Source organism: Sceloporus undulatus, chromosome 3, assembly GCF_019175285.1.
Source record: "Sceloporus undulatus isolate JIND9_A2432 ecotype Alabama chromosome 3, SceUnd_v1.1, whole genome shotgun sequence".
In the NCBI taxonomy this organism is placed as follows: Eukaryota; Metazoa; Chordata; class Lepidosauria; order Squamata; family Phrynosomatidae; genus Sceloporus; species Sceloporus undulatus.
In genome coordinates, this window is record NC_056524.1 from 135,185,272 (window position 1) to 135,211,854 (window position 26,583).

Consider the following 26,583-nt stretch of genomic DNA (forward strand, 5'->3'; position numbering starts at 1 on the left):
ATTCTTTCTCGTAGAAAACCAACTCAAACTCCTCACTGCCTCACAACACATTTCATCCTATACATATGCTTATTTTGTGCTTTCTATAATTGTGAAGCTTCCCTGTTAGGAAAGATCAACAAGCAGTGAGTGCTTTTTGGTGATTGATAGGGCTGAGTCAGGACCCAATCTCTCTTCCCTCCAGCACCAGAGTGCTGGTAAGTTCCAGTGAGCTTGTTTTCCTCCCCTATGAACCTCTGTGATTCTTCTTTCCCTGAGCCTGGGGACATTCTTCGGAAAGAGAAATTTCAAGTTGTAGCAGTTAATTGTGCAAGTCTCAGATAAAACCCTCTTCCCTTCGTTGCCTAGAAAGGCACTGTGACATTCCACTGAGTTCATATCCCTCCCCCTATGGATCCAGACACTGAGGACATTGTAAAGAGAGAAATGTCTTCATGCTTCAGCATCGTAGGGGAATTTGTAAGGAAACACTTTTGCTCTTTGAATAGATGCTGAGAGAGGCAATAGTGAGTTTCGTGTCAAGATTCAAGTCTATAGGATCTGAAGAAAAATGTTTGAAAACCATCCCAAAATACAAAAACTAGAGATGAGTGGCCAAAAAAGGTAAAAATCCATGGGAGGACGAGTCATTTAACCATCACCACCCACTTAAAACTTTGTGTATTGTCTTTATGTGTTGGTGGTGCAGTGGGTAAATGCCGGTACTGGGTTGTGAGTGGCTCCAAGGTTGGCTCAGCCTTCCGTCCTTTCATAAGTCAGTAGAATGAGTACCCAGCTTGTTGGGGGCAATTGGCTTACAGATTGTAAACCACTTAGAGTGCTGAGTTCACTATTCAGCAGTATAGAAATGCTATTGCTATTGCTTTCACACTCAATGCAAAGGAAAAAAATTGGTCCATCTAAAGATTCAATAGCAGTGTGGGGACTTTGGATGGCTCTTGATGACTCTTCAAGCTTCATCCAGAAACTCAATAGACTGATTGAAAAGCAAGCCACAGAATTAGAACAATTGTGGGCACAAAACAGTGCATTGGTGGCAGACAACCCAGCATTTTCTTCTGCTGTGCAAGAAGCCTGAGCCAAATTTGAAGAACCTTCCCTACAGGGACAGGATTTACAGCTTAAACTAACAGTTACAACAAGAACACACAAAGGTGCAACAGGAAGTACAATATTGGGCCACCCAAGCAGATATTCAGTTTCAGCATGTTAACCATGTCATAAGAGGATTACTGAGTTGAAACAGAAAATGCAAACGAAGGAGGTAATCATTTCCATTGTGAGCCCAGAAATACATGTCCAGATCCCAGTGTATCCTATAGAAAATATGTCAGAACATGCCATTGCTAAAAACCTTTACAACCTAGATTGGAAAGAGGTTACCCCGCTCTGTCCTGTTAGTACTAAGGCTGTAGTTCAGACTACCATTCCTGACAAAAAGTGGGGGGAAAAGGTGAAAGTCACTACTATATTCACGGAGTATAAAATTTCTGAAAGCAGAATCAGACCCTTGGTGAGGAAGTTTATTCTCGTCTGGAACACCGAGTTGGGATGGGGTACACTGTCCCATGAATGAAAGCTGAAGCCATTTGTTCTGGACGTTTTAGGTCAACAAGTCATGTAAGTGGCCCTAATAAAGATTTGAAATCTGGAAGAGGAAAAATATGTACAGTTGGCCATTCATATTTGCAGCTTTGACTTTTGCAGATTTGATTATTTATGGTTTTGATTAATGTGGTCTATCTAGGAATCTCTAGGTTCTCCAGTGCAACTCTGCCAAAAGTTGACTTTAGAGCTGTGTTGGAAAACCTAGGCATTCCTACAGAAAACACTTCCCTAGGCATTTGTAGGTCCTCCAGCATGATTCTGCCAGAGTTGCACTGGAGAACCTGGAGATTTCTAAAGAGGTGTTCTCTTAGGTAAAAGAATAGTGCTTTTTATTTGGGGGGTTTCCACATTCATGAAGGTACTTCACCCCTAACCCCAATGAATGTGAAGGGAATACTGGATAGAGACTAGAAGAGCAACAATTAAGATACATATTGGTGTCAAATGAGATTTCACTACATTAACACAGAGTTCCACAATGTCATATTCCAAGGATGAAGTAAAAATGTGATGCATCTGCCCTGCTGATGGTATGGGTAGTAGTGATTAGCAAGTAGCCTGTAACCTATGTATCAAAAGACCTAAATTCAAGATCAATGGAAGCATCATGAACTGTGGGAATCTTCTGGTGTCATAGTCAGTCCAAATAGTCACATTTGTGAGCTGCACCCAAGTTTTTCAGAGTGAAGTGAAAAAAGCAGCAATGCCTGGGCAAGGTGATGACATAAAGTATGCCCCCTTCTAGTCTAGATAAAAATATATTTGTGATGGGAAGGAACAGAAGGATGATGGGAAATGTTATTCTGAATTTTATTAGCCTTTTGAAGGAATTCACGACCAGAAGGTTCAGATTTGGCTTAAGACTTATTCTTTCTTGAGGACTTTGAATAATAATGATAATAATTAAATTTTTAAATTATTTTAATTTAATTAATATTTATTATTATTATTATTATTATTATTATTATTATTATTATTATTATTATCATGCATTTTCTCCAAAATTGGGAAACAAAGCAGCTTACAACTTAAAAGAGCAATACAATTAAAAACATACAAAAGTAAACATTAAAATAGAATTAATCTATTACAGTATTTAAACACATCACTCATTAAAAATGCAATTTTAAAAATTAATTTAAAAAGATAAAGGCACTTAAAACAGTACAATTAAAACAATACAACACCCCTAGCCTGTGATTTAAGACTTTCTGTTTTAAAGGTCTGTCTGAATAAAAATGTCTTAGCCTGCCAGTGGAAGGACAACAAAGATGGGGCCATTGTGGTCTCCCAGGGAAGCGAGCCCCAGAGTCTAGGTAGGGTCAGCCAGCAAGAAGGCCCACTCTCATGTCACCAGGCTTGTGATGGTGGTGGAACTGAGAAAAGTTTCTTAGGAACAGCACAGACATGTCCCTAGAGCTTACTTTAAAACCATGCACTTTAAAACAGTATAGCACCCCCAAGATGTTCTTTAAAAAGCCTAACTGGATTAAAACAGTCAGCCTGCTGACAGAACAACGGGGAGGGGGCTATTCAAATCTCCCTGGGAAGGGAGTCCCACAGTCTAGGGGCAGCCATGAAGATGAGCCTTTCTTGTGTCCCCACCAACCATGCTTGTGATGGTGGTGGGACTGAGAGAAGAGCCTCTCCTGATTATTCCAGAGCCTGGTTTCGCACACACAGGGAGCTATGGTTTGCCAAACAGCCAGGACCTGAACCATGTAACACTCTAATATACAGGGAATTCTAACCAACACCCCAAAATCTCTGAATCAGGTCATCTTGGATAGGGATTTTGACCTCATTTTCCATAGGCAACATAGCTACTACATAGAAAATGTCACCTAACAGAAACTCAATGATGGTAAATGACCAGTGGTTTGTGACGATGGCTTGTTGCATGGAACTGAAATGCTAAGAGTTTGTTCTCAAACACTGGTAAGTACAGTTCCTGATTGGGAAGTCAAAGCCAGTATGTGATGATGGTGAGGAAATATGCCATGTTGTGACTACTTAACTTCAAAAGTGGAACTATCTTGACCTCAAGTGAAAATGGCTATTGAATTGATAGCTTGATTGTTTATGATCCCAGGGCTTTTTGAGACTGAGAGCATGTGACTTGCTCAAGGTCACTCAGTGAGTTTCCATGGTCAAGTGGGGATTCAAGCCCTGACCTCCAGTGCTGAAACTACTGTCACTCTGCCTTTTCTAAAATACATTAGAAATCCTAAATTACTAGAGACTATTATCAGAAATGCTATTTTTTTTTTAAGTATTCAGTATTTTCTGAAAGTACCATTGGCAAAAGATATTGCCGCTAAGAGTTGCAAAAAGAGAGGACCTTCAGGCCCCAAGAACTTATAAATACATTTTACAATTTAACAAACCTGTTTTCACTCCTGAGGACCAGGCTCCCTTTGAGTGATTATATAACTGATTGTTTTTTTTTTCCAATGGCCAGGGTCTGGGAAATTAGGTAATCCAGATTTTCAATAAACATTCCCTGAAACACTGATATGCTGCTATCCTTTTTACCTTTAGATTGTTCCATCTGGATGGGTGGAAGGCACACAAGAACAAGGAGAAAAGGTGGCAACTGGTTGTACCACTAGGAGGGGGCGCTGAAAAGTTCTCAGTCAAACCCACTTCACAAACTCTGAGTATAATTTTGTCCCTTGATCTTGAGAAAGTGTTCCTTTGTATTGTAAACTGCCAATTTGTGGGATCATAGCTCTAATTTCTGAATTTTTAAAGATCACTGATCATGGCAATTAAAAGTATGGCATTTTCAAGTGCTGAACTCTGGGTCATCATCATAAAATTCCTGTTCTTGCAGAAGAAAACACCAAAGGAAATCCATAAGTGTATGATGCAAACATTGAGTGACAAGTGCCCATCATACTCAACTGTGAAGAAGTGGTCTACCAACTTTCAGCGTGAAGATTTTGAGACCGAAGAAGCAGCAAGGTCTAGGAGGCCTTCAACAGTGTCAGCTCCTGAAATTGTTGAGTGTACTCATGACCTGATTTTGGAAGAGCCGTTAATCTCAGCTATACCAATTGCTGAGACACTAGATATATTCTGGGAACACGCTGGGTTTATAATTCATGAGCAGTTGGCTATGCAGAAGCTGTCAGCCATGTGGGTGTCACAATGTTTGAATAATGACATGAAATGAAATTCAGTAAATACCTCCAAGTTGATTTTACAGCATTTTGAGCAATCAAGTGTTAATTTTTTGGAACAACTCATCACAGTTGATAAAACATGGTTACATCACTATTATCCGGAGACCTAACAACAGTCTTTGCAGTGGTGGCACTCGGGTTCCCCACGGCTGAAGAAATTCAAGACTCAAAAGTCAGTAGAAAATGTCATGGTCAGAGCTTTTTGGGATAAGGAAGGTATTTTGATGACTGGCTATCTTCAGAAGGGCCAAATAGTTAAGGCAGAATCCTACTCTAGCTTTCTTTGTCTGTTAAAGGAGGAATTGAAGGGAAAAAAAGTAAAAGATGCTGCAGAAAGGTGTTCTCTTTTTGTAGGACAACGCACCTGCTCACAGGGCTGGCAGGACAATGGATGTTTTAAGGAATTTGGGGTTGAGTGCACAGACCATCCACCCTACTCACTAGGTCTTGCTCCATATGACTATTTCCTATTTCCAAACCTTAAAAAGAGTTTAAAAAGAAGGAAATTTTCAAATGACTGAGGTGACAGCAGCAGCAGAACAGGATTTCAGTGACCAGACATCAGAAAATTTTTGGAAGGGTTAAAGAAGCTTGAGAAATGATGTGTCAAGTGTGACAAATTTTGGGATGAATATTTGGAATAGTGTGTGAGTTTCATGGCTCTAGGCTATTCCCTTTTTGGCTGGGCTGAGAACTCTTCAGCACCTCATAGAATCATAGAATTATAGAGTTGGAAGAGACCGCAAGGGCCATCCAGTCCAACCCCCTGCCATGCAGGAACTCTCAGTCAAAGCATCCCCAACAGATGGCCATCTAGCCTCTGCTTAAAGACCTCCAAGGAGGGAGACTCCACTACACTCCGAGGAAGGAGTGTTTTCCACTACTGAACAGCCCTTACTGTCAGGAAGTTCTTCCTAATGTTGAGGTGGAATCTCTTTTCCTGTAGCTTGCATCCATTGCTCCGGGCCCTAGTCTCTGGAGCAGCAGAAAACAAGTCAGCTCCCTCCTCAGTATGACATCCCTTCAAGTATTTAAACAGGGCTATCTTGTACTGCCAAGACTCAACTAAACAGCTCTAAAAACTACACCACACTGAGGAGTTACAGTTAAGAACCAGTATCCAGCAGAAGGCAACAAAGAAGGATAATCTAGGAATATTCCTTTAAGTGCAGCTACTGAAAAGATTTTAAGCTGGATGTTAAGAACATTATTTCTTTAGAAGTGGGATTAGAGCAAGAACAGGTTATATAGAAGTGGCAGTTTTTCCATCAGTGGAACGTCCAGAACACATTCTAAACAAGTATTTTAGTTTATAGGGTTACAATAAGGACAAATTGGAAAACCTTGTTACGTCAGTGTCAAATGCATTTCCAAATACATCCCTAAGTGAGGTTATTACAAGCATTTAGACAGGATCCTTTCTTCTAGCATCACTTTTGTTAACATATCTATCACTCTAATGCGATCTTTCTCAACATGGTGCTCTCCAATTGGCTTGGATGAAAACTCACACAATCTCACAGTCAGATATGCCACCTATTGAATTATGAGAGCTATAGGCCAACGTTTTAGTAAGCGTAAGATTCTGGTCGGCAGTTCTAACAGTTTCAACATATCTGAAGCTTTAGATATTTAAATAATTCTACAGAATGATAATAGAAAACACTAAAAAAATCCAACTTTTAGAAGAGAGCAAGGGTTTTGAGGGTTAGAATTTTAGTGATTGTTGATTAGGGTTCATTATTAAGCAATGCACTTTGAAAGATCTTTTCTTGACTAGCAGAAGAAATGTGTTTGTCCAAATACCCAGTAATTTATTTTTATTTCACTTTATCCCACCTTTTTTCTAAGACAAATATTAGATAATATCAAGTAATCTCCACTTTACTCACACATGTGCATGTATAGGTTTCTTTCTAGTATCATCACATAAATACACAGCCATTTGTAAAGGCAGTATGTTTTCATAAGCCATTCCTATGGACCATCAAAGACATACTAGGTCTATATGGCCACAGCATGTCAAGTTGGCAAGACACTTGTTCAAAACTATTTATTCAAGTTTAGGAAATTTCCATTGTCCTTCCCAGTGTCTTTAAGAATGAACAAAAACAAGGATAAAAAATTACACTTTGAAAAGTGAGAAGTTACTGAAGTATCTTTCCTAAAATGAGAAGGAATCAGATCACTGTTAGAGAGGACCTGAGTATATATTTGAAGGAATTCAATTGACTTAACCATCTTATTTTGCTCAGTAGACTAATTTTTTGCTTCAAGCTGTTCACAGCAAATGCCTAAAGCATAAAAAATCAAGTATTATTTGACAAAATTGGAAGCCTCTGCTCACAACAGACTCCAAAATTAAACAATTTTCAGAATGGGTTACCTTTCCCCTGAAACAAATAAACTCTTTTTGTAACAATTTTGGGAGACATGTTATTGATGTATTAGTGGAAAACAGCCTATATAATAATGATTAACCGCTGGCTTAGCAGTATGGGAACAGAGATAAAGAGCACTGAAAATAATGACATATTGTATTAATGGTCCTTTATTTATGCACAGTAGCCTAGATTAATATTTTTTTAAAAATTGGTTCAGAAATATAAGCACTAGGTAGCATGAAATCTTGACATATTTAATAACATACATTGTGTGTCCTTATGTTTCTAATAGCAATATTTAAAAAACAGAGCAGGAAGGAAGAATGAAACAGGCTGGGTTCAATTTGCTTGTGCTCAATGGAGATATAATCTGCATCTTATTGTTTCCCAAGAGTTCCAATTACTCTCTTTGTAATCATATATTAATTCTCCTTACTCTGACCATCATAACATCATACACTCAATTTACTTCCCCCAACAGCTGCTACCTGGCACCTCTAGAAATGTAAAGGCTCAGAAAACTAAGAAGTAGTAGTGGGGAGAAAGAGAGGGAGGAAGAGTAAGTACAGTCAGCCCTTCTCATATACAGATTTTTTATACATGGATTCAAGCATCCACGGTTTGACCTTGATTTTTCATTTTTTTATAAGAGACACTATTTTGTTATTATATTTAAAGGGACTTGAGCATCCACGGATTTTGTTATCCACCAGGGATCTTGGAACCAAACCCCAGCGTATAACAAGAGTCCACTGTACAGTCGCCCCTCCTTTCTCACGGACTTGAGGTCCGAAGCCTATAATATTCACGGAGAGGCAACCTCCATTATATTCAATAGGACGTGTCCCATGCAAGCACTATGGGGCTTGAATATAGGCAAGTCTCCGTTTTCAAAGGGTGGGGGCGGAACAGATCCCCTGCAAAAATGGATGGCCAACTGTATCTGCAACTGTAAAAACTGGGGAAACATTGAAAAAAGAGGTTTTTAAGGCCTGTTTTTATGAGTTTATAGCTGTGGTTTACTCTCTCAAAACCATTTTCAAACTGTTTTGGTCAATCTACATAATTAGTAATTATAATTCTGTATACTGCAGGTAGGAAAAATTCACTTTGCCTGCTCCCATGGGTTTCTGCAGGGATTTTCCAGAGAGAGGATCCTATATAATGGTGTGGATGTGCATGCCTTCAAGTTGCCTGTTGATGGATGGTGGCCCCACACATTTTATAGGGTTTTCTTAGGCAAAGAATACTTAGAGGTTATAACCAATTATATGGCTAATGTCTGGCAGATGTTGACCACAGAGTTGCACTGGAGGACCTAGAGATTTCTAAAGAGGTGTTCTCTCAGTTAAAAATATATAGTGTTTTTGTTATTTGTGGTCTTTTCACTTTTATGAAGGTCCTGTGCCCCTAACCCTAGCGAATGTGGAGGGACCACTGTACACAAATATATAGTGTTACTATTCAGTATCTATGTTTTCTGATAATACTTAATAGTGTGATAAGTTTGGAGAATTTTTTTCAAACGGTTTTCGACAATGGGAAAAAGAACTTCTGATCTTAATATTACTTCATTTTCTACTAGATTCTTAACAGACAAAAACTATAATATATTTAATTGCCTTGTAATCAAGCAGCATTTTGTTCTTTACTTAACTTGCATTACTGGTATTTTAAAATTTCATATATTTTCCAAACAGAATAATTTTATATGCAAGTTACACAGATTACAGAAAGTGGGCTTTTGGAACCAGCTATACAAAAAAAAAAGACTTTTATTAGTGTGCTGTACTACTTTTATTCTTTTTTTTTAATTGATGTTCTCCATTCTTTTAATTTTATACAGTTTAATGTATTTTTACTTGTATTTCTTTTTATCTTGTAAGATGATTTTACAAGATTCAGTAAAATGGAGTATAAACAAGGTAATACAATACAATATAACAAGGACATTGTTTATCGCTTTATACTTGGTTGTAGTAGGACATTCAACAGGTTATTTCAAGGTATTCCTATGCTGCAACAACAACACTTCTGTTCATGGTTCTAATCACAGTCTTCTAGGTCGTTTTAGGATTTGTGGAATATATTTATTTTCACCCCACCCAGCATCTCCTGATAAGGACAAGCTGCCAGCTTTAAACATGAATACTATGCCTATGTAAAGCATGAATAGGGGGAGAACAGCAGGAGAGGGAATCCCCTCTCCTCCATTTACTTTGCTTTTCAAATGACACAGCTGCCTTGGGCCTTAAGCTTAATTAGTTTGTTTTTGTTAACTGACATTGGGTAGACGCCTACTGATGGCGACCCTGTGGATGAGACATCTCTAAGCTACTCTATCCTCCACTGCTCTGCTTAGAGCCTGCAGATTTAGGTCTATGACCTCCCTGATTGAGTCTAACCATCTGGCATGTGGTCTTCCTCTCTTCTGCTGCCATCAACATTTTCTAGCATGATTCTGTTTTCTAATGAGTCATGCCTTCTCATGATGTGGCCCAAGTATGGCAGCCTCAATTTAATCATTTTGGCTGCCAGGGAGAGTTCAGGCTTGATGTGTTCAAGGACACATGTGTTTGACTTTTTGGCTGCCCAGGATATTCTCAGCACTCTTCTCCAGGGCCACATCTCAAATGAGTTTATCCTCCTTCTGTCCACTTTCTCCACTGTCCCACTCTCACTTCTGTACATGGTAGTGAGATCTTGTAGCATCTTTGGGACTAACTGAAAGAAAGAAATTGGTAGCATAGGCTTACGCAGACTTCAGTCTACTTCTTCAGATGCATCTGAGGAAGTAGACTCAAGTCTACAAAAGATCATGCTGCCAATTTCTTTCTTTCAGTTAGTCTCAAAGATGCTACAAGAGCTCTCTACATACTGATTCAACAGACTAACATGGCTATATCTTTGAATTCTGTTCAGGAAATACAATGCCTTTGATGATTCTGATTTTAATGCTCAGTTGTTTATCTTTATTCTGTAGGATTGTATCTCATCCTTTCTTAGCTGCCCTTCCCATTCCTAATCCTCTTCTGATTTCTTGACTGCAATCTCCATTATGAACTATGTTTGATCCAAGGTATGGGAACTCTATTTCGATATCCTCATTGTCTAGGCTGAATTTATGTAGATTCTCGATGGTCATTATTTTTGTTTTCTTTATGCCAGCACTGAACTCAAGGTTCAGCCTCGCCCAAGAGGGCACCGATGCCGGAACCATCTTCATCCCCCCTTCGCCTCTTTCTTGGCTCTCTGCCCAGTACCCCAGAGGTGAGAGTGACCCATGAGGGAGGGTGTGCGGCCACCCAACAGAATCCCTGGTGGGAGAGAGGTAACCTCAGTGCCCCTGCCTGCCCAGAAGACACCTAGGAGGTGTGGGACTTCAGGTAAGCCCCTATTGTTCGGAGACAACAGGGGCTTACCTGAAGCTGCATGCATGCATCACCACTGGGGACAATGGAGGCTGTCCCCAATGGTGGCGTGGCCACATGGTCATGCCACCATTGGGAACAATAGGACTTGAGCATCCACAGATTTTGGTACCTGTCTGAGGGTTCCAGAATGGATCCCCATGGATACTGAGGTCCCATTGTATAACTCTTCTGTGCATTGCATCAAACTTTTTATTTCTTCTTGATCTTGTAGTATGTTCCTTTTCTTATCAGAGAGCAAATAACCCTTCATGTGAACTTTCCTTTCAGTTTCCAGATCTTGTGGAACAGATCTCTTGTTATTCTTTTTTGTTATTTTCTATTTTTCTTCATTGATCATTATAGCAGTTCTCTTTATCCTCATGCACAAATCATTGTACTTTTGCATTTATGATTTTGGTTTTGTTCCTATCTCCCTTTTCTTTTGCTTCTCTCCTTTCCTTTACTACCTGAAGCAATTCGTCTGGTATCCATTTTTCTTCTCTTTCTTTTTTACCAACAGAAGTGTCTTTCATGGTATAGTGGTTTGCATGCTGGACTACAACTCTGGAGACCAGGTTCAATTCCCGTTCGGCCATGAAAGCCACTGGATGACCTTGGGCAAGTCACATGTTGTCAGCCTTAGGGGAAGACAATGGCAAACCTCCTCTGAACTAATCTTGCCAAGAAAACCTCATGATAGATTCACTTCAGGGTTGCTATAAGTCGGAAATGACTTGAAAGCACACAACAAGAAGTATCTTTCTGAATTCTTCCTTGATTATAATAATAATAATAAATAATAAAACTTTTTTTTACATTGTCAATAAATTCTGTGGGATATTATTCAGATCATATTTTAGTATGATGATGGTTTTTGCTTTCTTCTTCAGCTTTACTCTAATATTTTTATATAATTTAATTGGTAACTTCAAAAAAGTAATCCACTATCAACAAATGAGAAGGGAAACCTTCTGTGCATGCTTTCCATATGTGATCAGAAACTCTGATTTTTCGAGATTCCCAACTATATGGAGCCAAGGGTGGATGTGCTTGCAGGAGCTGGCTCAATGAGATCTGGGCTGTAGTGGTGGAAGTAGCAGGGAAAGGATAGGGGACAAGGGTTTTTTTTTGGCATGGAGCTCTCTTCTGGGCTAAGGCTGGAGACAATCACCAGCACCCGCTGCTGTCATGTTCTGCTCTAAACCTCACTTTGGCTGGATGTGGTGGAGCAGCAATAACAACCAGTGCAGCCACCATCTGTGGAAAGTTTGGCTAGAGACACGACCACACCATCTTCATCCCTCCCAGTATCTGCTGCTGCTCTATTATTTTGGTCTCAAAAAAGTTAGGATTGTGGAATATTTTGGATTTTAGAATTCCAAATAAAGGAAACTGAACCTGCATTACCACTGAACTGGCTTATTTACAATGCTCTATTAGCATTCAGACTATTTCATATGCAAGTACATGCAGAGTTTGCCACCAGGTGCACATTCACAGGGAACCATACTCAATCATTAACTTCCCAGCAAGTGTACCTGCTTGATATGTGATCTGTCAACATAAAAAACTGTTGCTTTCACAGCATGCATTTTTCAGGTTAACACCTAAAAATGCTAAGTGTGTCAAAGTGTATCAAAGACTCAAGTATGTCCATTTAAAAATTGCACAATAGGCCAGGGATGGGGAACACATATCCCTCCAATTGGACTATATTATCCTAACCCCTCACCACTGGCTAGGGCTGATGAAAGCAGCACTTGAACAATATATTAGAAAGACCAGATGGATAGATGTCTAAACTCTACAGGATAAACATATGTTGATAATTATCTCTAGCAGAACTCTGTGTAAGGAACTACAGCTGATATCTGGCTTTTCACCTCCTCACCATTAAGACATTCATAAAAGATAAGCATAACACACACTTTGAACAAGATGTGCTGATATCATACAGTCTTTAAGTGACATGGCAATAGGGTAAAAGACACGGAGAAAAGAAATGGCACAACATATTAACTTTTTCTGCCCTATCTGACCCAAAGTCTAATTTCATAAGTTCTTATTTAAAATAGATATCTACCTTGACCAAGAACTCCTGCTATTCATTTGAGACCATATCAATTCTGATTTTTCAACCTCTCTTCCACATTGCAGAACCTTATTATAATAACTTTATTTTAGGAATGGAGCGGTGGGAGAAGACAAAATTTTGTAAAATGTATTATAAGACAGTGATGGATGGTCTAGTAGATTTGTATGAAGGTATGAGCAAGTAAAAAATTGAGGTTACATGAAAGCAGAGTAAAAATTATTATGAAGGAAGACAGATATGTGTGATGGAGAAGGAGATGGAAGAAAGCGGAGAAGTACAGAAGGTTAAAGAAACAGAACATGTGGGTTAAGTGGGAATTGGAAGGTATGAAAACTCGAGAAGATTTAGAAGGAAAATTTAAGTCAGTGTCAGAACAAGTACATGTATATTTGTATATACTGGTGTGTGTGCCGTATACATATTTTTAATGTTTTTTTTAAATATGTGTCTTTTATGTTTTTTGTGTTTTTTATTCTCAATAAGGATATATATTTTTAAAAAGACAGAGATGTTTGGGTGCAAATATGAGTGAGAAAGAGAAATCCTGATTGAGATTTCTTAGACATAAAGGGCATCTCATTCCTGCCTCTGCTATCAGATGGTATCATGTGTCAGCTGGCTAGCTGGGGATGACACATAAGCATGCACAATCCCCATCTTCAAGAAATGTGTGCTATCCTCAACAGTATATGTCTTTAGAACACTTCACTACTTATTTGATAATACAGTGGTACCCAATTTGAGTTTACAGGGAGACAGTGTGTTTCAACATATATTAGATCCACCACATAACCTGGTAATCAACATGTGGTAATTACATACACAATAATTTTGTTGTTCCTCTTTCTTCAGACCTATTCTGTGAAAGTGGAGTATTTAAAATCAGTAGCTGATGAAAAAGGCACACAATTGTTAAGATGGCACCCACTGCTAAAGGACCTTCTCTTGGAAGAACTTCACTGAGTACTTCAGAGGAACTAGAAGGGCTACAGCAATTTTAACAATAATGATGAACAGCTAAATGGTAACCAATTGGGATAAGTCTTACCTCTAGAGTTAAATGCTAAAAAAGATAACTGTGAAGCACACACGTGTATGAAGAAAACTATATTGACAATGAAATTAAATACCGAAAATTGTACAGTCATTTGCAGTAACAATATTCCTGGAAACGGAGAAAAACATAACACTTTAGATTTAAGGTTTTTTTGAGTTTATTTTACATTTCTACAACACAGACTTAATTTAGTCTGAAGGCTCTGAACAATACATGCTTTTCAATCTTATCTTAAATGTTGCAAAAGAAAAAAAATGTCTTGTGATGGCATTTAATTTGGGGCTGATTTGTTGCAAACAAATATCTTTATTCTGTCATCACTGCTACATTTAGCAAAACAGTGTATTACATATATAAGGGTACATATCTACTGCCAAATGGAACTTTCAAACAATCCTTGAACAATGGAAAGTGCAAGCTTCTTTGTTGTCTATATTTTGTACTGAAATATCTGCATGTCTACATAATAAGTATTCACTGAAAAATTTATTGCTTTATGAAAAACACAGAATTCATGTAGCCCTTTCATTAGCTTTAGATATAATTGAAACATATTTACTACAGGGATGCTACCTTCCTGTATCCCTTGCAAGGTGTTTTGGTATTAGTCAATGGATATTACATTGCCTATCATGACACAAGGATTGTGGTGAAGAATGTTGAGTTAGGACCATACCAAGATTTAACCTGTATAACTTCACATTATTTTGGGGGAGGGTGATACTGAGAAAACAGAAACTATTAAATTGTAAAGCAGCCAAGCAAAAGAGGAAAATGACACTTCAAAGTACACCACCGGATGCAGTATCAAAATTCAGTAAAAGGAAATGCTTAACATGACTGGTCACAGCATGGAAAGAACAGGATACATACCTAAGCATCTTCCCCACACTCCCACTATTCAAGCCCAGAAAACCCTAAGTGTACATTGTACATTAGTTCAAGATATCATTTATCCTCAGTTGAAACATATGTACTATGTGCATCTGCACATGTAGTATGTACGTCATCTGCATTAATGTAATTAAAGGAAAAGGCATCAACAGTAGTAGCATTCTTCCTTCAAGAAAGCACATGACTGGTAACCTCCTGATCACTGTGAGTAAACTGGCAACTTCTCACATCATAGAGTACTTGCCTGTCTCTCAACAATCTGCCTATGCTCATTTTGAAAGAGACTGCTGATTTTCTGCCATTCTCTTCTATCTCCATATTTTCATCTATGGCTTACTGATACAGTTGGTAGCTTTGTCCTATCTGCAATATTTCCTCATGATTCTACAGACTATGTATGTTCTCAGTATCAGGATGAAACATAGTTGATGGAACTGATATGCCTGCAGCCACAGCAACAAAAAATATACAAGGCACATGATATCCCTTAGAATAACATGTCACATAAATGGTTGGTCAAGCCCTCAATCTTCCCAACTTGTGTAACAAAACAAAATGTTAGTGCATTAGTCCACTAATGGATGGATGATTCCCTAATCACCTCACTTCCTCTATTAGAAATCTCATTACAGAATTTCTTCAATTATTTCTGGACTTCTGAAAAACTAATCAAACTCTTGGTCAGCACCATGATGTATCCTTAGGCCATGGCAATAGCTGTAACACCACTGTTACCCACAAGAGTCTTGAAGGCTTTAAAATCTGCCACAGTGTGTCCTAGGACCTCTCCTGCCCTATCCTGAAGCCTGCACTACAGGCTAAAAGCTATACTACAAGCCACATAAAGTCCCATCCCTAGATGCTGAAGAGATCATGTGCTGCAGCATTCAAGGCCTTCATATCTACATCAGTGTTACTTGGAGCTCTCCCATCCAGACATTATATTTCTGGGATATAAGTAGGGGCAAGGGACACTGTAGCAGGAACTGTGGCAATATCTAACACATTCCACATTGGGCTGGAGACAGTCTGGAGGCCAACATGAAAAGAACACAGGAGGGAAAAGGAAGAAGTAATTCTAAGCACCCAATGTATGCATCTCCTTTCAAATTACAGAAACAAATTAAGAGAAAGCAGAAACAAGAAATCGCTGTAAGTCAAAATCCTCTGTCAGAGTATTTGAAGCTCTGAGAATAAAAATTGAAGGCTTATCAATAGCATGAAAACATGTAGCAAGGGTTCTGGTAATTGCTACTTATTGCTCTAACAAGTCATTAAAGGTATGAATACATTAAACTGATTTTTAAAATGTCTACTTGAGTGTCAAAAATTCATGCAAGAGGAGCAAAAAGCAGCACTTCAAAATTAAAAAAAACGTGAAAGCCTGTTTGACCATTCACTTTTCTGTTAACCATTAACAATGGTGATTGTGAATTGTCATCATAGTGAAGACAACAAATTACACAGGGTTCCTAAAATTGAGTTAAAGGCAATGATGCCAAATTACTTGTATGAAGGCATTCCTCCCTGCCTCCTTTTGCGCTTTGGGGTAGGTGATACAAAGTTTCTGTTCTTCACTGAATACAACTCATTAGGAGCTGTTCAGACAGCCCCAAAGGGGTGTCATGGAGCTGCCCCTGTTTCAGCCAGATCGAGGCTGCCGTACCTGCATGCCACAGCCCTGATCTGGCCTTTAAAGGGTGTAAAAAGGAGCCACAAAAAAAGGCTCCTTTTTCCATCCTGGAAACAGCGTATGGACACAGCACCAGAGGAACACCACAACGCCATGCACCGTGTGGAACGGCATGCGGCATCATGGTGCCCTGGGGGCGGAGTCGGGGCATGTGTCATGTGGATGTGACGCCCTGACTCTGCCCCAGGCCGGCCTTAATGGCCAGTCTGAGCAGGGCCTAAGTTTAAGAGAAGATTCTTGCATACACACAACACTTTTTATACCTTCTTTTAGCTAGATAATTCTTTGTACTTCTTAATGAACTCTGTGTATAAGACCTTTTGGAATGGCATGTTTTATGAAGTACTTAAAGTCTTTATGATATTGTACTATTTAATATATGTATGCAATGTAACATTTGTCAAAAGAAGGAGCACATTTAAAACAATGATAGAAACAATTCTCATTTTAGCTATACATACAGAGATTAAAAACGCTTTGGAATTTAATTTTTATGCATTTATCATTTCCTGAACAAAAAGATAAACATACAGAAGCCATTGATCAGAAGTCTTAATGTGACAATGTAAATTTAAAAACTGTATAATCAATTTTTCATAATAAATATTAGTTTGCTAGTGACTCAAGAATATATTGCCCCAACAATTTACATATTTTATTACATGAGTATAAGACCATATACTTCTTTAAGGCATTGTTATGGATATGTAATGAAGAAGGCCCTAATCAGTTCTAGAATTCTCTTCTTCAGGCTTTTACTTGAAAACCCTCTGCACGAGTACCAGTCATCTGTTTATGGCTTCATTGTTCGTAAGAACTATGTACTTTATCTCTTTGTATACAATTTATTATCACGTACCCAGGTATCAGCTTGAATGGGCCTGATGTTGCTTAGTAACACCTCTTCATAATTTCCGTAATCACAGAATTTAACAACTGCAGTTGTCCCAGAGGAATGAAGAGCTTCAATTTCTGCCCGATAAAACTGTGGGGGGAAAACACAGATTTTTAAAACTGAGGCGCACATATTTAAGTTTGAAGGTATCAATCTATATGTAAACTGTAAGAAAGTGGGAATCATATTGAAAAATACACTAATGAGGCCACAGGTGCGTGTTTGTAAATTCCCTCTCATGACACTTACTCCTCCCTTTCTTGCCTCTGCATAGGAGCACTGGTGGCACAGTGGTTAAATGCCAGCACTGTAGCCATTGACAGCCACAAGGTTATGAGTTTGATCCCAGACAGGGCTTCAAGGTCCACTCAGGCTTGCATCCTTCCATAAGTCACTAAAATGAGTACCCAGTTTGTTGGGGGGCAATTAGCTTGCACACATTGTAAACTGCTTAGGGAGTGCTTAAGTGTACTGATAAGCAGTATAGAAATCTACTTGCTATTGCTAATGCACTTACCATCCCCATCAAAAATCTGCCCATATTCCCCCACTGGAGTAGCTTTTGAGGGAATGGATGGGCAAACAAGGAGGTATCATCATCGTCCTGGCAATGACGACATGAGAATGACGCACTGGACATTTACCATGAAAGTCTGATTTGCCTGCAGAAGAGCAAGGACTTGCTTCTGCCACTCAGAAAGGCCAAGATCAAATTACCTGAAAAATAACCTTTTAACTATAGGTATCCCTAGCTGGTTTTCGCATAGCCAAGCAGAGAAATATTAGCACTGAGATAAGACAGATAAGAAAATAGGAGAATGGCTGAAGAAGTGGCACAAAAATCAAAATGTGTATAGGGCGGCGGGGGCGCTGTTCCTGGCCACTGCAAAGGTCATCTTGGCAGCTAACTATGAACCTCCAAGATGAGCATCCAATGCACCATTCTCCCTCTGCAGCACTGGAGTCATTCAGACATGGGACATGCAGCATCAAACCAAGATTTAATTCAGGAAGTAGTGGTGGCAGAACATATCTAAGAGGAAACTGTCTCCTGTAGCATCCCCTTTCCAGTGGCTGGTAATGAAGCACCAAATATGACAAGCACGTAATATTAAATAACTGTGGAGATATTAAATCAAAAGTTTAACCAGCAGATCTCATCCAGCATTGGTGGAAAAAGGAACTGATGCCAGAGCTGAGGAAGCCAAGTGAGCCATGACTCAAACTGGATTAGACAAAGCAAGGACATTGTAAGCAGTGGAAATACAGGACAACAAGCTGGTAAAAGAAGAAACTTCCAATCAAAGGCAGTTTAAAAAAAGACGTGAAAAGAGTTTTAGAAGATCTGAAGGATCCCATTCTCTCAATGTAGATTTAAAGAATCCTTACAATGCTCAGTTTGTGATAACCCTTCTCTAAGGAATGCATCAGGTTGGGGCAGAAAGAGTGTAAAATAACTGGTTGTGACGCAGAATTTTATACAGGAATAACATTGGTGAGGTTCAAAAAGATTTCACATGTTCAACATAATACACTATTTCTATACAACAAGGAGTGCAGCTTTGTATCCAAAGGTGAACCTAGATTAAAAAAGATACATATGGGATTATGTCAAAACCTTAGGCAAGAAGAATATGATTCGGCAAAAGATAAGTGTAATCATTCATCCATCTGACATGTCTGCTGCCAGGATGGCTACCTTCACAAATCAATAATCTGAGGTTGTATAGTGTCATAGGCAAATGAAGTTTACCCATGAGCACAGTAAACACCAGGAAGCCTCACTGTGGTACAGAGGAAGATATGGGAGATGCCAACTTTTGTAAACCTCAGAAAAGACTTAACCTCAGGGCACATAAACTAGGAGCATCCATACAAAGCAGGTAAGCTTGTGGAAATGGCTGTCAACTAAACCATAAAACACAAATAAGAAGCCTGTTTTCCCTAAATGAAATAAGAAACAGAAGGTTGTCTTTCAAAGACATCTGAAAAGCTAGCCTATCCATTGTGGATAAACTGCTTTAAAGCATTCCATTAGTCAAAGGATGGTAAGTAGTGTCAATCAAAGCTTCATGTGACAAAGTTGAATGAACCAGGCCATCAACTAGTGTTGTAATATCTGGTTGCTTTCACAATCTGCCAAGTACCATGCTATCTTAATCTGCTGTGAGGCCATATGATGAGTTTCTTTCTGGAACACTAAAGCTATCTTACAAAGATCTTTAGGACGTTAATAAGAGACATCTTTTCCCACAGCAACTGCTGATATCCTCCATGCTTGCCTGTTAATTAGCAATGCAGAAAGAGCAGCTGAGCAACAGAAGTGTCTCCCTATGGAATCTAGGTTCCTGTTTTCCCTGCTAGCTGGCGTGGAGCATGTCTTATTACACTGGGATGGAGGCAGTTGGAAAAGAGATGCCAAAATCTCAAAATATGCACAAATATTGGTTCTGAGACTCCTGAGATTGGTCTTGCCCTGAGAACAAAGAGCAGATTCAGCTGCCAGAATAGGTGAGTGCTCAAGACGTTGCAGAAATTGCCATGGCTGCCACTTAGCTTCCCAGCTCTGATAACATAGCACAGTGATGGTGAACCTTTTCGAGACTGAGTGCATTCCCTCACTGGGTGGCGCCATTGGCCAAACTTCCGCCTTCCAGGTAAAAACCTGGAAACACTCTCTCAGCCTCAGGCTAGCAATATCAGTCCCCTTCTGATAAAACTTGGCAAGAAAGCCTCATGACAGAACCCTTAGGGTCGCCATAAGTTGGAAACAATTTGAAGGCACCACACACACAAGACACACTCTTTCAGCCTCAGAGGAAGGCAATCGTAAACCTTTGAAGAAATGTAAGAGTCGCCCTAAGTTGGGAAAGACTTGGAACCCACCCCAAAATAGGAACAAGTCACACTTTTTCAGCCTCAGAGGAAGGCCATGGCAAAGAGAAGAAAAAAACCTCTGAAGAAACCTTGGCAAGAAAACCCTATGAGAGGGTCACAATAAATCAGAAACAACCACAATCCTGCTCAGAATGAAGAACCTTTTGAACAGCCTCCTGGACAGAAAAGCCACATATAAACCAAACAAAATAAATAAAATACAAATAAATAAATTCTTGTTGGTTGTTCTCAACTAAGGAAGACACATTCAATCAATTGCTGAACAGTGAATGAACATGTAGGATTCCATTGATTCAGTGGCTCTAATTGAGGCTGCATCCACACTGTAGAAATAATGTAGATATTGACCACTTTAACTGCCATGGCTCCATCCTACAGGATCCTGGAATTGGCAGTTCTGTGAGGCACCAGCACTCTTTTGCAGAGAGGGCTGAAGTAAAACTACAAACCCCAGGACTCCATAGGATGGAAATACAGAATTTAAAAGTGGTGTCAACCTGGATTATTTCTACAATGTAGAATAATGATGATAAAAATGTGCCAGCACAATGGTTTGAGCATTAGATGACTTTGGAGACCAGGGTTCCCATCCCAGCTTGGTCATGGAAACTCACTGGGTCACACTCTGGATGACCATGTCAACCCTCTTCTGAAGAAACCTGGTAAGAAAACCCCACAATAGGATCCCCTTGTGGTCGCAATAAATCAGAAATGACTTGAAAGTACACAACAGCAACAGTGTGGTGCTATGATTTGAGTGCTGGACTAGGATCCTAGGATACTAGGGTTTAAATCCCAGCTCTACCATGGAAATCCACTGGGTGACCTTGGTTGAGTCACACTCTCTCAGCCTCAAATGATTGCAAGGGAAAATCTCTAAAGAAAATGGCCAAGAAAACCCCAATATAGGGTTGCCACATAGGTTGGAAAGAACTTGAAGGCACACAACTACATAATGATAACAACCCTTTATAGCTCCCCTTGAATTGGTGAGGCAGAGTCTGCCGCCCACATACGTGTGTGTGTGTGTGCGTGTGTGTGTGTACACAAACACATATATCCCCATATATATATATATATAAATATACACACATGCACACACCACACATTTATACCGACACACAAACACACATGTGTGCGGGCACCCATCTATCTGGGAAGGGTAGGTCCATGCTCACAAACTCCTTTCTCAAATGGATGGGTACCTGGGGAAGGCAGCAATCCATCCACCTGAGGAAAGGGCTTGGGAAGGGTGCAACCATGCCTCCCCAACTCCTTTCCCGGGTATGTCACACTCTCTCAGCCTCAGGGGAAAGCAATGGCAAAAAATCCCCTCTGAACAAATTCTGCCAGAAAAGCTCCATGATAGTTTCACCTCAAGATCATTGTAAGTTGGAAATGACTTGGAAGCACACAACAACAACAACAACAACAACAACAACAACAACAACAACAACAAGCACTGTGGCAGGAGGCTTCCTTGTCCTCCTCCTCTCATCCTGGCCGTTCCCTTCCTTCCTTCCTCCTCCTTTTTCTCCACCTGTTACTTGCCCCGCTGCTGCTGCTCTTCCGCCTCCCTCCTCTTCTTTCTTTTTCGTTCTTCCTCCCTTCCTTTCTCCTCTTATACCCAAGTGTCTGCCTCATTTCTTTCTCTGCCTTCCTCCTCCTCCTCTTACTCTTACCCCTTCCTCCACTGCCGCCACTGCTCCTCTAGCCCTGGAGTTTGCCTGGAAACCCCACTCTCTCTCTCTCTCACAGACACACACAAACAAAAGCACAAACACGCAAAAGTTCAACCCCCCTGCTTTTATTTACCTTTTCCCTCTGCTTCCCTCGTGTTCCCTTTGTTGTTGTTCCTCTGGCACGGAGGCAGCTCCTTGCAACAAGAGGCTAAGGGCGAAGCTCTCAGCCAGCTCCTGCTGCTCCTCAGGCTGTAGCTGGTTGGCACCATAGGCCTCCAGTGCCTCAGCCATTCTTCTGGCTCAGGATAGCACTCCCGGAACTGCCCTCCGAAGCCCTCCCTAGCGCTGGCCCTGGTGAGCCAGGTGCACATGCTCCACCTTCCTCCAAGGTGCGGAGGCATGCCTGCAGAGAAGGCTTCGCGTGCCCAATCAGGCACGCATGCCATGCATTCGCCAACACGGATATAGCAGCTCTATCTGTAGAGAACAACAGGTGGACTCAAGACACTTGGGTGTTTTCCAGCTATAATGTCTTGGGTGATCAATGGATCAAAGGGAAGCAGTGGAAAGAATGATACCTCCTGAGAGGAGTGCCATGGTGGGTGATGGGAACGATAGCATGTGAGTCCATAGTATGCTTTGTAGTCTGTAAGAAAAGAGTCGAGCTTTCAGAAACTGTTGCTGTCTACCCATCAGCTGAAACACGAACTCACTAATATGGATCTTTGTGACCATGATCAGGACCATGAGTGTTGGAAAGAGAGTGAAACAACACAAACAATGGGGCCACATTGTCTACAGCCTGTGGCATCCATAATTTCACATCCAAGTAGGATGCTATATACTGTAAATCATCATCTGCAGTGGGAGATGTTCTTGAGCATCAAAAGGAAGATCATCAGCCTGCTCTGAAAGAAGATAGTTTCAGCCTTTCTACACAGCTTTCAGCTTACGCTGAAAGCCGCATGCCGGAAGAGATAATGGCGTGTGTGCCCATGGTGCACGCACCACGATCACAAGCCCCATTTTTTTCAATGCGACTCCAGCATATGCAGTATTTACTTTACATGCAGGAGGGGTGTGTGTGGAACGGATCTCCCAGCTAAGGGAAGGGCGCTGTATAAGGATATAAAAGTTCATACAACTGATAAAGGCAGAATTATCTGGGCATCCATGAGGCTTCTCGCCCCTTCTCAGTAGGTATGGTTTGTATTGGGATCAACACAGCTACACCCCTCTGTGGATCAACCGTTTCCTCCGTGTCCCTCTTCTACTTCTGTTTTAAAATCCTTTTCATAATCAACACAAGGCTTCTTATCAATAGAGACTGATCAATCCTGGGTGAAAGGTACTTCTGAACAGAAGTCAAACCCAGTTAAGAGAGCTGTTGGTACTAAGCAGATCTCTAAGGTGCTAGAGTGTTTGGGACATAGCTGTCCAGACACTGCTGAAGCCCACAATAGACCAACAACCTTAGGTGTGTTGCTCAGTTCTGAAGTGCCTGTCTCATAAATTTCTGGCAGTGTGCACACTTCCCAAACGTGGGTTTCTCTCAAGCAAAATGAGGAACAGAAGTGACCATCAGAGACTGGGATTTTACCATCATAATCTGCACACCTTTGAAAGTACGGTCTCAAAACCATTTGCTCCCAAGTGAGTGACAATACACATTTAACAAGGTAATAAAGAGAGAAAAGAAAGGAGACAATGAAGAGATGGCAATGAAGAGATGGCAACAGTGGCAAAGAGAAGGAGGAAAAAAATAATTACAACAAAAACACAGCCATGAGAAAGAGAAAACACTAATACCAGGGCACAAAGCTGTAGGTTCTGCTTCTGGGACTGAAGCAAAACAGCTGGTGCCTGCTCAGCATAGGCACATGGAGGGCAGAGTACCCACCAAAATGTTATAGCTCATTCTAGAACAGTGATTTTCAAACTTTGCTCTTCCAGATGGTTTGGACTTCAGCTCCCACAAGTCCCAGCCAATAAGATAAATGTTCAGGAATTTTGGGAGTTGAAGTCTGAAACATCTGGAACACAAAAGGTTGAGAACCCCTGCTCTACAAGGTTCTGACCAGCTTTATCGAGGTGCAAAACACACCTATATGTGTGAGCCACAGAAACCATGAGGAAATATGGCTTCTGGCCACTGAGCTGCCATGAAGACCACCAAAGCTTTTTTCTGGTTAATTTTCCTCCTAAGAAATTGAGGAAAGTGGCATAGAGGAACACTGGGAACCATGGCATTTCTGATCTGTGTCTGACCAAAAGAGAAACCTCATGAATAACCTGTTGAGTCCTGCATTTTCTCTGTGAGCAAATAGGTTTACTAGAAAACTTCTGGAATACCAGTGTATCCACGTATTTCCCCATCAGGGTCACCTTGCTGATAAAATCCATCTCCTTGTACATGCTGGGCTGATAAGACTGAATGTATCTCCTTGCCCAAGACAGCACAAGCACAAACGTCTTGTAAAAGGAATAAGAGCACTGTATGCTACCTGTGCTCATGAACTTTCAGTGCCATGTTTATGTAAAGATCTCAATTGTATGATCAATAAAGGTGTGGCAAAGAGCAACACGCTCTAACGTTGTACTGGGCTTCCAATGTGAGCCAGGTACTTTTTGTTGCTCATAGGTTGCCCTTCCCCAAACCTGTCACCAGAATTCTGGAAAAATATGAGAGGAACCATCCTGCAAAAATGACTAAACTTTATCTACCAGGCAACATTTGAAACCAAAGTGACCCTTACAAGCTACTTGTCATCCACTCTTGGATGGGGAAATGGGTACCACAGGAAGAATAAAACCAGAAACAACGCCAGGGAACTCTACTTGCAGACATGAACCAGGAGGTGAGCCAAAAATACCAGGTCTACAGCTTTCCTATAGTGGAACAACACTGTTTATATGACTCCTTTCTGTATTCACCCCAGAAACCAGAACTTTGTCCCTCTCAAGTATCTATTAAAGCCTCCAAATGAATTATTCTCTTGGATGCTAAAAGAGTATTTTCTTTTTGGCTGCCTAGGAATCTTTCTCATCTTGAAGACAATGAATGGTGAGCTGCATACCAAACTTTATTCTAGCCAATGCTGGAGATACAGACAGAAAGGACACCCCAATGACCAAGAGAGGTTGTAACTGAGGTTATACATTTTGTAAAGGCTCTGGGGGCAGAAAGTAATCCAAGGGGTAGTAGCACTTTGGACTGGAAACATAAACTGAGATAATAAAACTCAAGAAATCTGTAGCAGAAGCAAGGGAAAGTAAATTGTTTTCTTGCTCCACTTTGGAGGGCTGTCCCCCCAGAACCAGTGTACAGGGCAGTCTACTCGTTGTTATTTGAATGAGAAACAAGAGTGAGGCTGTGGATTGGAGAAAACTATGCCAATTTATCAATTCAAGCATCATGTTTTTTACTGCATTAAGTACAGAGTTAGCAGACATGGCTGCATCTCCATCTTTTAAGATCACTTCTGACAGCTAAAAATTCAAAGTAATATCACTTAGTAAGAGTCTCATTCTCTGATTTGCAACTATCACCAAACCAAAATCCACTGATTTTTAAGACTATTAAAAATTCATTGATTTTTTTTTAAAAAAAAGAAAAGTACCCAGTAATGTAAATATGACAAGAAGTTGCTAATTTTCATACATAGCATCATCAGATAATTATTTCTGTTTCAAAGTAGGATAGGAAACTTTACAAATTTAGGTCACAAAAATTAACCAATGTCCCCTTTTCACTATCTCCTGTCACAGTTTATCCTCTTAAGAAAGTTAAGAGTTGTTTCTGGTGTGATGCACATACCTTGTTGTCTTCCCAGTAAAGAGCAAAACATTCATCTCCTGGTTGCCAGTTTTTCCCATACTCTCCTGAATTAGATGGTTCCAAGATTTTATCTGGTTTGATAGGCCCAGATCTTTTTTTGGGCCCAATATCATAACACATTTTAACATCGAAAGGTGTTGTTGCATTGGGTGCAGGCATTTTAATAGGTCCAACTCTCCTTCCTTTCTGAAAATGTTCCAAATCACCATTTGGTACAGAACTAAAACGATCAGTTCTAGCAGAATTTTGGTAATCTATGTTCATACCAAAATGCTGCTCATTTTTTAAACTGGTGAAAGTTTCATTTGCTAGCATTGGTGTTTTCCTGTCATATAAGTTTTCAGGATGGTGTATCTGGGTTTCCCTATTTCCCTGCTTCTGGTTATTGTTATCAGCTGGATCTTGACTAGCAGAATTCTCCATAAACGACATAACTTTTCCCTGTCTGTTTTGTATAGCGTTGTCCCTCCTCTTGAAATGAAAGTCACCAGGGTGAACAGGTGCTGGATATGCAAGATCTTTTCGAGGATAAAGTCTATCACACTTGCTTCTCTCTTCAGTCCATTGATCAGGGCCCAAAGAGTTTTGTCTTTCAGAAGCTCTGGCTCTCAATAATCCACTTCCCTCCATGACATGCCTTGAATTCTGACTGTCCCTCTGAAAACGTGGTGGTTTCTCATTCCTTGGCTGCCTGTTTTCATTTCGAGGAATATGCCTTTGATGGTTATATATTTTTATGCCATTTTGCTCAGCATTTAATACTCTGTGTTGTCCCTGCTGATGCAATGATGTCTGTAGCTTTGGTTCTAAGAAAGAAATAGGAAAAAATAACACCACTTATTAGTAGATAAACTAATTTGAATAAAATGTTTCATAAGCACAGTTTAAAACATTTGAGATTTCTGGAAACAAATCAGGTCATTCAACTGGTGTAGAGA

At 40.1% G+C, this 26,583-nt stretch overlaps 1 protein-coding gene across 1 annotated transcript in view; it reads right to left on the bottom strand.

Annotated features, from left to right (window-relative positions):
* The window catches only part of TDRD3 (tudor domain containing 3), a 97,789-nt gene that overhangs the window by 16,890 nt on the left and 54,316 nt on the right, over window positions 1–26,583 (bottom strand). Inside the window, exons 9-10 of the mRNA XM_042458429.1 lie at window positions 25,625–26,451; window positions 17,192–17,317 (exon numbers count right to left, since the gene is read on the bottom strand). Of these exons, the coding sequence (XP_042314363.1) occupies window positions 17,192–17,317; window positions 25,625–26,451 (953 nt within the window). The remainder of the gene's footprint in view (window positions 1–17,191; window positions 17,318–25,624; window positions 26,452–26,583) is intronic.